General features: G+C 38.5%; 1 protein-coding gene across 2 annotated transcripts in view; it reads left to right on the top strand.

Moving 5' to 3' along the window:
* Positions 1 to 11,726, top strand: part of KCTD5 (potassium channel tetramerization domain containing 5) — a 37,680-nt gene extending 25,954 nt beyond the window's left edge. For both annotated transcript variants that reach the window (XM_063343781.1, XM_063343780.1), the window contains one exon: positions 5,348 to 11,726. In XM_063343781.1, coding sequence (XP_063199851.1) covers positions 5,348 to 5,377 — 30 coding nt within the window. In that variant the 3' untranslated portion in view covers positions 5,378 to 11,726. The remainder of the gene's footprint in view (positions 1 to 5,347) is intronic.
* The last annotated feature ends 1,312 nt before the right edge of the window (positions 11,727 to 13,038 follow it).

Here is a 13,038-nt window from a genome sequence, read left to right as displayed (position 1 = left end):
GTGTTTGTGATTATAGTTGTAGCCTGGGTAGCAAAGATAGAATCCCTGTTCTGGATATTGCCGCTTTGACAGAAGAATTAGTGTTGCTGTTATAAGTTGTATTGTGATTGGTTCCTTTAAAGCTTTGCTGAGAAGAAAAGTTCTTCACGTAGATTCTAGGGTCAGAATCGCTTTTCATTTTTATTTTCTGTGCGCCACCTTTTCTGTCAAATGTTTTTTTACGTATAGGGGCATCTGATACAAACTGGCAGGATACATTTTCAGTAAATATCTGATTTGGCAACAAATTAGCAAACTTGACTGAAGTGCGACATAGTCAAAAGATGGTCTTATCTGATAATTTTGAAACAATTGATTTTTGAATCAAGACCTGGCAAATAAAATTAATTAGTGTGATCTCAATGCTACAGTTATATTTATCACAGGAAACAACTCTCTCCGGGGAGGTATCAGGTCCTTCCCACTAATTGAAGATCAAGGTACTTTAAAAGTCACAAGTGAAAGAACACAAAAGTTGCATCAGAAAAAATAACTTTTGCAACCTTTTCCTAATGTGTCTGCAAACAGCGCTCTTGTTTATTCTGCTGTCCACTTTCTAGAAGATAACTTATCGTGGAGTGTTCAGTGATACGGTGTTACGGGTAGTCATTTGAGCCTGTACAAATTGAAGACATTTACCATTGCATGAGATTCAACTCCCGCTTCTCACCCATACTCCTGAACTTTTTAGCTGTAAAGCAGCCTTATACTTATCTCTGAAGTGTTGCTTCCACGTGGCTGAAGAAGAACCTACATTATTTTCTTAACTGATGCTAACAGAAACTGCTGCTGAGGTAGAATAAGGTCTTTTGCCAAGTCTTCAGGAATGGCTGCAAGGAATGGATCAAATCTGAAGCTTTATTGAAAAAAATAAACTGGCACTGTGCTGGAATTGAATTCGAGAGTCTTAAGCTGCCTGGGATTCGAAACACTCTTCTGTCTGCAGCAGATTTATTTTGAGTGGAGGAAACAGTTCTCACGTTCTGCTTCCCTAAGAAGCAATCACATTCGGGTCCCTAGGATATGAAAGTTCGTTCTGCATTGTTTAGAATTGATAAGCTAACTTTGGATCTGGTGCACCTGGAGGAAAACCAGAACAGACACATGAAAAGAGAGAAAATTCTGAACACAGCAGAGCTGCAGCAGGGTCAGGACAGTCCCTGGTGTCAGTACAGACTGGGTGATGAATAGATTGAGAGCGGCGCTGCAGAGGAGGACTTGGGGATACTGGTGGGTGAAAAACCAGATATGACCAGCAACGTAAACTTGCAGCCCAGAAAGCCAATTATCCCGGGCTGCGTCAAAAGAAGCATGGCCAGCAGGTCAAGGGAAGTGATTCTCCCCCTCTGCTCTGCTCTCGTGAGACCCCACCTAGAGCACTGCATCCAGCTCTGGGGTTCCCTGTACAAGAAAGGCATGGACCAGTTAGAGTGGGTCCAAACACAAAAATGATCAGAGAGAGAGAGGGCTGGAACACCTCTGCTATGAAGAAAGGCTGAGAGAATTGGGGTTGTTTGGCCTGGAGAAGAGAAGCCTCCGGGAAGGTGTTATTGCAGCCTTCCAATACTTAAAAGGAGCCTGTAGTGACAGGACAAGGAACGATGTTTTCAAACTGAAAGAGGGCAGATTTAGATTGGGTATAATGATTAAATTCTTTAGTCTGAGGGTGATGTGGCCCTGGAACAGGTTGCCCAGAGAAGTTGTGGATGCCCCATCCCTGGAAGTGTTCCAGCTTGGATTGGGTGGGACTTTGAGCATCATTTGAAGCATTCCATCTAGTGAAAGATGTCCCTGCCCACAGCAGGGGGCTTGCACTAGTTGATCTTTAAAGGTCCCTTCCAACTCAAACCAAGTGGTGATTCTGTGGTCTAAAACGTGCAGACAGAGGAGCACTATCAGTGCAGTCACCGGTTTAGCCTGTAGAGCATGTTCTCAAACAAGAACTTCTTCCGTGCCTGGTTCTGCTCCAGACATACTCCTCAAACCTAGCTATTAGCAGTTTGGGAGAAGACCTACCATAACTGTTTTCAGATTTTATTGACCTCTGTTAGTCTTGAAATATCTTCTGTTGGCATTTTTGCCCAGTAAGCCACTAAATTTTTTAGCAATAGTCTTATTAAAGGGCTTTTCAGGGAAAAAAAGTGAGGAATTTTGAATTGCAGAACAGAGTCAGTCGTCCTTTCAGTATTTAGTAAGTAAGTACAATTTTGATAGAATTCCTGACAATTGAAATTCAATTTATTTTTTGGACAAAGTCACTGCCCATGACTACCACAGAGGGTAGTCTCTTTCACACAGTTTCTCAACAGAGGTGGAGGCAACACCTCTCATGAGAGCTTGTGATTGGAAATCATTTCCCCTTTAGGGGATTACAGAAGAAGTACCTAGGAGTGTGTTAAAATATTGCCTGATCTGATAGAATTTTCTGCTTTACATTTGGTTTACTGGCTCAGTAAAGTGTGCAAAGTTCAGCGTCCAGATCTGGCTTACCTTTATCTTATTGTATATGTTCCTGAAGCTACAGAAAATAGTTCTAAGTCTGTTAATCTTAGAAGTAATTTTTATCTTCTAGGAAAGAATTAAACTTGGATGTTTCATTTTAAATTGGAAATATTCACAAAATGAATAGATCCGATATTATTTTCTAACTGCACAGGTGCTTATTTCAGCCATGGTTTTGTCTCTGTTGGAGATTGTTTCACTTACTGACTACATTTGCTGGGTCAGACTGTTATCTCCTATGTGGGCATCTGCTCCAGCACTTTGTTCCCAGCTGTGACCAACAACAAGTACCTGAGGAAAGGGTTTAAGTACGAAGCATTTATAAAATTAATTCCTGATACATTTCCCCACCTTCCAGTAAGCCTCAATTTAGGAATTTTGGCTTCAAGCCTGCATCCAGATCGTTGTGTGAAAGGTGCAATGACACTACGATACCATGAGTAGGTCATCAATGGCAATATCTTCTGTAAGTGTGTCTAATCCCTTTTGAATATATTATACTAGCAGTTGCTAAGCAATTTTCAGGGCCTGGCTTTTCCTCGTAGAATTCACTTGTGTCTTTCCTACAGTTTCATATGAAATGCTTTTTGCTTAGTACACATAGTAAATGATCTTGGTGAGATAAGCAACGTTTGCATCTAAAATATGCCCGGGGGAACCATCTTCCTGTGTTTTGGAATTTATCAAAGTAGCTGCAGTGGCACCTGGCTTCGTAACTTCAAAATAATAATATTGAATTGGAAATGAAAAAGGACTTTGTATGCACAAAGCGAGATCCAGGTAGCGATAAAGTTTGGGGTTTTTTTGAAGCTAACACTGAACTGTTACTGGACTGTCCCTGAGGTGCACAAATGGTGATGGGTTCTTTATGAACTTCAGTCCTTAAAAAATCCCACGAAGTTGTGCAAGCAGGTGAGACCCTGCTTGACTACAGTCACTATGAAAGACATATTAGGCTTGACACAGAGGCTGATAAGTTACATTATCAGCATTTTAATAATATTAAAAAGAAACCAAATACCTACACATTTTTTATTTAAAGCCATACATGGAACTGCCATGCTGCATTAAGTGGTAGCCAGCCCTACAAGCACGAAGGTTGAAGTGTTTGTGGGCGCTGTCAGATTCTCTGGGTCGTCTGGGATGGAATGTGCTACCAAGCACTAGCATCAAGTGTTTGTCTGAGTATCAGACTCTACCAAAATCGTCACAGAAGGAAATTCTGCATTGAAGACAGCTATGTCGTTGTCCAGGGATCATGCCTTTGCTTTCTTTTAGCTTTTGAAATCAAAAGCCCTTCCCAGTACTAGGAAAACTGTCGAGATGCAAAAGAAAATGAAGTGTCATTAGAGATACTTTTACTTACAGCTTAACATTGTTAAGTATTTGTGCTCAGTACATTTGAAGCTTTGCTTAGTGCTTTATTTGGCTACCGTCACGATGGGTTGTACAGTTTGCTTAAAGGCTTCCCTGCAGTACTGCCCAGCCCGAGAGCTGCCCTCATTACTGCTGATTGCCATGCAGGTTGGAGTAGCAATGTGAGAAATGTTGGTGCTTGGACAGTCAATCCTAAGACCTGGAGCCTTTCCTCACTGGAGGAGCCAAAGTGAATTGAAAGAGAAAAGGAAAAAAATAGTCAAATTTGAAGTAGAGTGGTCTTCATGTTGTAAGACAAGGATTCCTAGGTTTTTCAGGGGCAGATGTTTTGTTTCCATTAGACTTCGGCCCCTATGTTTAACATATGCCTTTTAAAGTCAATATTAAACAAATCAACTGCTTTTAGGGGGAAAAAAAATCCTTTTATTCACTGTAGTGGGAATCTCAGTTCCTTGGTAACAGTGGGGAAATCAAATTCCTTAGATATCATTTTTGAGAAATGTTTTCTTCCTCATGAAGTGAGAGCCTGCATTTGCCCCTCAGCTGCCTGGCTTGGGCGTTTCAAAGGTTAATGATGGACAAGGTAACGTGTGAAAAGTTCAGTGTGCTTTGTCCTGTGTCCACGGAAACAATTTTCATGTGGAAAAGGATGCCTAAAAAAACTTGTGAGATCTTGCATGAGCAAATAATATTAATGTAAAAGTATTTTAAAGCTGCTATCAGAGTAGTACTTATTTTCATATAGCTGGTCAGTCCAGCTGATAAGCTTTGTGTATCTGAACAGCATCGTAAAAATCTGTGCAGAAATGTAGTTGGTTTGCTTCAGGTCATACAGAAGACCGAGCCTGGGCGTCTATTTCACATTTGAAATCACTCCGTTGACTTAAATCTTGCCAGCTCATACTCTTGGCCTTTGAAAAGTTCCTGCCTCATCTCACCCAGTGTGCCATTTGTGCACATTTTCAGTTGCTGGTTCATGCTTTCAGTACTAATTTATGGGACACAATTTGCATCTGAAAATTTGAAGGGTTAAGGACATCTTACTGGAAGGGGAAAAATGAAGGTGAAATTCAATTTCTAATGAAGTACCCGAGTTCATTTGCCACACAGGGCCTAAGTACCTTCAGAACGAGGATGAGGTGAAATGGCTTACTTTTTACCTCTGCCAACCCTTAAGCTTTGGTTTTATTAATCATACTCAGTTCCTGGCAGTGATTTATATCTGTTTTCGTTATGTTTGATAGTAGGTATTGTACATATCAATCCATCTTTTTTCAGCATTAAAGCACAGACTTCAGGAATGTCCTTGAACCAGTTCCCTGAGACTTTATCAATTTGAAATAGTCATTATGTTGCTCTTTGACCTCCATGCTTTAGGAATGACATTGGGTGAATTTTCATTTATAGAATTTTTGTTGGTCTGTTTCAGATTTTGCAAGAACGAGGTTCCAGGATGTGAAGACAGTATTGAACGGTGACAATTTTTTCTCTTTTATTCCAAGACGCAGTGAATTGTCACACTGAAGAGGCTCGGCTGCAAAAGAAAAAATCTGATTTAGACAATTTTCTGTTGATCTGGGTTCAACCATTTTTGCCTATAAGCTGGTGTCAACCGGCTGAAAGCATTGCAAGATTACATAATGGGAATAGATGGTGTGGGAGTGTGTGTTAAGTTTTGGTTGTAGTGCATGGTTGTACTCTCTTGTGGGCTGACTGACACTGGTCATTTGGAAAGAAATGACCATGCACTCATATTTTCCTCTGAGACATGTAGCACTTAATGTCTGGTGCTGGATGACCCAATGTTGATCAGTTCGGAGATGTTTTCCTGCTAATCATTGTAGACATTTAAAGGACAATGTAATTGGTGCTACACACACACACACACACACACACACACACACACACATTACAGCCCACAAATGCAAATATTTGGGCCTACCTTGTTTCTGAATCAGCGGCAGCCCCAGTTGACTGTGTTATACTGCACATTCCTTACGGCTCTGTGACATACTCTATTGTGTAATAACAGCCTAGGAGATCAACTGAAACTAGCACGTAAAAAGTTACACAACAGACAAAAGGTTTCTCTAAAGGAAGGGTGTATATATTGACTGGATTTATAGCATATTTTAATACCCAAAGGGAAGACTAAACTCAGAGAAAATGCCCTTCATCTGAGTTATTCTTGATGTTCCTTCTGTTAAAAGTCTCCTCCTGCAAAAGTTATGCTCCGGTCTTAGCCAGATGTTTGGAAGGGGAATCAAAATTTACTTAAAATGAACAACTGAACATTCTGTTTCTTTGAGATGTTTGTACTCATATGTGTGTTTGTGCTTTTATAAAATGCCTATAAGCATTGAACTCTGTGGATTATGGTAGAGATTTTTCAAGAGCTGGAGGTTGTACAGAAATATGGCTGGCTGGTCCTAGATCCCTATCTCCGTGACTGGGATTAAAATCAACCTTGAGTGTGAACACAAGCTCATCCAATTGAAAAACTTAATTACTTCAGACATTCAGGATACCTGTAATCAATCTTTCTCTTTCTATACTGTTTCAACTATGCAGTTAAAGAACACTGTTTGAAAACATCTGGTGCGGCTTTATTAGTTTGTCCTTGATGAATGCGAATACACAAGACTGGAGCTTTTTAATACACTATGTTTTGAGCAAAATCTTTAGCACATCTTTAAAACACTTAATGCAATTGACGGTATAAAACTCGGCTTCATTGACTTATGAAAGCAGTGGAAAGGAGTTTCAAAAAGCTACGAGATTGTTTTGAATTCTAAAGACATTACAGTTTTCATTCTCAGTAACTTCAGAATTTATGCATATACTCTAGGTAATCCTTTACACAAAAGCCTGATTTTTCAAACACCCAGGGTCTACTTTTTTTCTTTCTTTTTTTTTTTTTAAAAGGACTTATTATACATCAATAAAAGTTAGGCAGAAACAATTTTTAAAAACCATTTCTACTAAGCAGGTTAAGCAATGGGCTAAATGTTTTGTCCATGCGTCTTAATGCTTGAAAGGGTTTGTAATGCATTTTGCGACTTGGATGTGGTCTGCACAGGAAGCTGCTGGCCCCTCCGCAACAACACACAAAATGTTTGTCTTTTTTTAAGATGTGAAAACTTAATTGAATTTACTAAAAATGTAATTGTGTAGGGGGAAATGTTTATACTTTTATACTTTTTTAGGCACCCATATTTTATCAGCTTAAATTTAGCACCCAAATTTCCCCTAAATAGTAACAGATTATCTTGTGTATCTGAAAATAAGCATAACAGTTGTCTGTGTTAACTGCATATTAAAACATTTCCTCTGCTGCAGTAGTCACTGTGTTTCTAAACAGTATGACTCCACCGAGTTCTCTGAGCTCCCTAGCTCATGGAATTGCAGACAACCATGTTTCTTGTTTTCTTGATGTGCTCTACAGAGTAATTCGGCATTGGCCTAAGTGGATTTTAATGCCTAAAATATCTGTTTTACGATGATCCTTCTGAATCAGCATTTCTCTTGTCTCTCTTATTAATCCAAAAAAGACAGAATATTTTATTTTATGAAGTGAAATTTTCAAGAATGACAGCAGCAAAGCATGCGTAACAAACTGAGCAAACTGAACAAATTTAGAATATGTAAAGAGTGGGTTTTTCTAAGTGTGTTTTTTCACTGGAGTATTTTCAGTTTAAAAACATGCTTTTATGGTGAGATTACCTGCAATCTAGTTTACATTGTATCCCTGTTGTAGCAAATTTTGGGGAAATGAGTGGTTAATTATTTTGCACTTTGTTTCCAATACCTCACAAAGATTTTAAGAAAGGAAAAAAAAAAAAAAAGAACTTTAATAGGCAGGTACCTTGTAAATTATTTTAAATATACTGTTGTTTGAGACCACCTAAACTACTTTCCTGTTCTTGCTAATGTCATTATTGCTTTAATTTGTGTGAACATGTGAGGCTTTCAGATGGAAGTGCTACCATATGCCTTGTTCAAGGCGTTAAGAGCTGATCCCCAAATGAGTTTGGTTTCTTTTTATTTGACTCTTGTAATTTCAAATAAAGATAGCTACAGTAACAAGGTAATTGCATTAGAGTCAAATCTACATCACCAGGTTTTGCAAACATTGCTTCGTCTGTTATGATCTTGCAGGATGAGGTAATGTACCGATATAGTTTAAACTGGAGTCCATTGCCTGTTTCTTTTCTGTCATTTGGAGAGTATTTCCCTGAGGAGAATGGCTGTGACTGTCGGAAGCTGATGCTTCGCTCGGGGTTTGTAGTTGAAAAGCTCTTCTGCAAAAGCCTTTGACACGAACTCTGAATTTACACAGCTTCTCTATTCTTAAATCAAAACAGTATTCTAGGTTAGAATTTAAGATCCTGAGCACAAAGAGATCGTAGCAGAAGGCAATAAAGCAGGAAGGGAGAGATACCAAAACATAACAGTTAATCAAGGTGACCTCTCGTAAAGATGCAAATTTTGTGAAAGATTTAACTTTCTACCCTTTTGCTATGCGAACGTTCAGTGGTTTGGTGTGTTGTCCATGGAACAGGAGGTTACTGCAGCGGATGATTAGTGGATTTTCAGTGAAATTCTTTAAAAGCTTTTATATGACAAACTTCTTGCAAAACTTGTTTAAAAACTGAGAAGTTCGAATTTGCCGTAGCAGTTTCTTGCTTTGAGTTAGGAAACAGCACACTGTTGGCCTTAAGTTTTGTGAGAGGCTACTTTTCTGTATTGGAGATGACATTTTTATATTGAATGCTTTTGACTTCTTCAGGCAGCAATTAAATCAGAGTTTATCTGCAATGAATGAGTTATTTTGAGGCCTCTAAGATGTGAATGTCACCTGGTACATAATAATTGTCCAAAAGTATACTCTGACTCAGCAGCTCCCACAGTAAATGTCAAATAGAGGTGGCTTGGTTTTTGGGGTTTTTTTTATTTGACAAAAGACAAAAGGTTACCTGGAATTTTCTCCCACTTACTGTGGAGTTTCCATGGATTATGGCTAATTGCAATTTGTTAGCCCATAGTAATTTGTGTGTCAAAGGCCTGTTTGTATCTAGAGGCTTATACTGATTCTCTACCAAATTTCAGTCTTCAGAATCATATACTCAGAAAACATGGAAAATGTACCATGTTTTTTTTCAAACTCAGCTACATCTCTTGTAATGATAAAAGTTCCTTTCTCTCATCGTAGCATTACAAAAAGATATTTCTTAAGAAATTGAGCTTGATACATCCATCCGACTTTTTTGTCTTCAGATTTTCTTTAGCTGTGTAGCTCCATTTCTAGTGATGTGGATGCACGGTTAGGATTGATTAGAAACAGGACTATTTCCTGAAGATACCAAAATTGAATCAATCTCCTCTTTCTCTGAGAGAGGTTTTTTTGTTGTTGTTGTTTTTCAGGCGAAAACTTCTAGCAGATTAAACAAAAGAAAACTTGGTTGCAGGCATGCTTAGGGAACAGGTCTGTTGAGTAGGATGATGGTGTTTTCGGCAAACTGCTTCTCAGAACAGAACACTCTTTTGTGAATGACTGCTGAGGTTGTGGAGAGTTGTCAGTCTCTTCTTGAGCAGTAGAGAGCTACCACCAGCAAATTAACACACATTAATTAAAAATTACTATTAGTATTACAAAAGTGAACTTTGAATGCAAAAATGCAACAGTATCTGATTGAATGAAATGACCTAGAAACTGGATTGTAATGTGTGTTGTCCAATCATTCAGGTATACTGGAATACATTCCTTGAGAAGTACTGAGGGAAAAGTGAGGTATTAGGACTTTCATGGAGGCCAAAGTCAAGTGAAAGAGAGTCTGGAGGTGAAGCCTGGGATTTTTTCACTTCAGACATGATAAAATCAGAAAGCGTCATTCTCCTATTCTGTTCTCTCTCTCACCACATCGGAAGCATCTTTCAAGTTTTTCAAATTGACTTGTTCAGTCAGCCCTGAAAGGTGGGGCCCTTAAAAAAGAGATGAGATTTTGTCATGCCTTTAACAGTACCTGTTAGCTCAGGACGGCAGGATTAAAACTCCCAGTGTTCATTGAAGAAATGTCTTTTCTGACACAACAATTTTGACATACGTACGGCCTGAGGATGCTGCCTGTTACTTCATTACAGTTTAGACTGCAGGTACCTCCAGCTTTAAGGACAATCTCAGGATCTTACCTGGGTTTGTGTGTAGAATTATTGATTTTTAAAATAGTATAAATATTCAGTTGGAAAAAAAAAAAGTGGAATGCTCTCTGAATACGGTGTTGTAGAACTTTTCTTTCTTTTGGCTCACAACAATCAGGAGCCGTCTTTAAAGGCTTCTTACTGAACTCTGAGGCTTTAAAGGGCTAAATAGATCTTATTGTTTAGTTTGCCTACATGAGCATCAGACAGAAGGAACTCTTTCCATTTTCAGTGATGAAATGCTAAGGGCTAAAATCCTTCCCAGGGCTAATTTGAAGTTCTGGAGACATGCAAAGTTTAAAAAGCAGCTAGTCGGTTTTTCTTTCAACTGCGGACTCTTAAGATATTTTTTACAAATGGCTGAACCAATTGCAGATATAAGTGTCCATGTATGACTTGCAATTTCAGTATCCAGCTTGGTAAGGAACGCCCTAGAGAAGACAGTACGCTTGCCCACCGCTTTACTATTGCCTATGCTGAAATCTAACTACTTTTATGAACAGCACTGGCAATAGAGAGACTTTGAAGATGATTCTGCCCCAGGAAATTGTCATGAATATTTAATTGCAACTTAGCTGTCCTTTACTTTAGCAAGGTCTACCAAGGCATAACCTTCTCAAAAGTTCAGTGAGTAGATACTGCTGCAAACATAGCTTTCTGGGACTGTCAAAGGGTTCTCTTTAGGGTGTTGCGTGTTAGTAGCTACTATAATGGCAGAAACTTTTTAGAAAATTATTTTGCTACTTTGGGAGTGGGTGGAAGGGGAGGTGGTTCTGTGACAGTGCTCTCCTTGCCTTAGAAAGCTGAGCTTAAATTTTGACCTGACTTAACACCTTTTGAGATTTCCAGGCCTGGTCATCTGAAATGTAAGAGCTAATATATTTCTGTACATGGTTCTTGCTCCTTTTGAAGTTTTTTCCGAAAGCTTATGCACAACTTTACTCAAACTTAACTTGGCTCACGTGTACTTGCTCGGATGAAGCAAGTGCCAAGGTACTTTAAGAGAAACATTGCCAAGCTGTCTACCTGGAACGGAAACAAGATCACCAAACTGAAGGAGGATCAAATGGCAACTCTTTCCACCTGCTTCTGTCCTGAGCCTCATCTGAGCCTAGCTATGAAAAATCTGTTCCCTATGGACTCTCTAGGCCCACCTACCCAATTCAACAGATGGGGTTTTTTTTCTTTTTCCTCCAAGTCACTGGTCTCAAAATTAGTTATGTGTCAGCTGTTTGTGTTAATATCCAAGTGGCCATACTTGCAACATGTTATTTCCTGGATAGTGGATTAGCAATAACACTTTATTTTGTGCCAATTCATTATCTCTGAAGTGTTCTTACTGCAGCAAAGTTTGAGTTTTGATCTGGTTTTAATGCTTTTGCATTAGCCAAAACTCTTAGCACAGACATAGACAAGAAACCGAATCCATGGAATTTCCCTGGATAAAAACCTGCTAGGGCTTCCCAAATCATTTGAAGATGGTTACAGTTAACCATCATTTTTAAAACAAACATACAATTAAAATGTGTGTGGGTATTTTTTTAACCTCCTTTTCATAACACTAGCGTATTGTAAACTGCATGAAATAAACCTGTTTTTTCCCTTTTGAAGTCTGATGTCTTAAATCTTTCTTTTCTAAATCCGCTAATGTTGACATTAACAGTGTGATATTACTGATATTCCTAGTTTAGCGCTTCAGATATAAAATGTAGTTGCACTTTGTGCAGTGATTCAAACAGTAATGCTTTTTCCTTTGTAAAGGAGACGTATCCTTTTCTGATGTCCTGAAGAGACTTCATCACAAAAAAGTCATGTTTATTCAGAAATACATCTGCCAGGAAAATACGGTATTTTCCTTTTTTGCATTTACTATGACTGTTGCTGACCATTATAGTAGGAAATAGTCCCCTCTGGTATGGATATCACACAAAAAAAACACGTACCAAGTTTTAACTAATCACTTGGCATACACTTTCTTTCACACAACTCACAAATCACCCTGCCTAACATTACAGATTTATTTTAGAATCCAGTACGTCGCTTTTTAATATAAATGCTTCTTTTGTCTGAAAAATTAAGCTAACTGAAATTGACGCTTTGTAATAAGGCCAGCATATAGTATAGGAAATGTAAATAAGAAGCCATATAGTACATGTTTGCTGCAAAAGTTTTAAAGGTAGAAATGCCTGAAGGAAGTAAGTGATTAAGTACCAAGTACAGGTTGATGAAATTATTCAGGCAGTGTGACAGCTGTGCCCTCTACAAGTATAGAAAAGTTCGTAATTCAGTCTTGGTATTGAGAAGACCACTGGACTGCTCTGATTTTCCAAACTGCTAGTAAGAATTAAGTACAAGATGCTAAGACCTATGAGTTTTAAAATCTTAGAGGCTGTACAGTTACATATGAGCTGAATTTCATCTTATCAGTTTTAAATGCAAAGCACATTTTAATCTTTCCTTATATATCCAGCAACTTCAGTAGAATGGTGTCATTTTACTAAACTGATTTCCTGCATTTTAATTGCATTTGAATTTTACTAAAATAAGTCATAACTACAAACATTGCCCTAGTAGAAATTATCTAATCAATGTGTGCATCTATATTTTTATCAGGCTGTCGTACTAAAAGTATTGGCACTTTACAGTCAACCAGCACTACTTTCAATCCAAATTCCTACTCTGCGTATCTGTAGCTCCAAGCATCTTCACCAGTTAGCAAAAGTGAGAGCATAAAAGGGACAACTTTGTACTCTGAACCAGAAACCAGTTAATAAAGAGGACACAAATGAGACAAATGAGTAAGTCATTAACATCCTGTTCAGATCTTTGATAACATTTAGAGTTTATGTGGAGCTAGCTTTCCTTTCAGTGGGAAGTTCCACTTCAGGAAGATGAAAATGACCATGCAAATTCATCTTTCAG

Source organism: Chroicocephalus ridibundus, chromosome 8 (genome assembly GCF_963924245.1).
Source record: "Chroicocephalus ridibundus chromosome 8, bChrRid1.1, whole genome shotgun sequence".
In the NCBI taxonomy this organism is placed as follows: Eukaryota; Metazoa; Chordata; class Aves; order Charadriiformes; family Laridae; genus Chroicocephalus; species Chroicocephalus ridibundus.
Note: the sequence above shows the minus strand (reverse complement) of the source record. Positions and strands in the feature narration are given on the sequence as shown.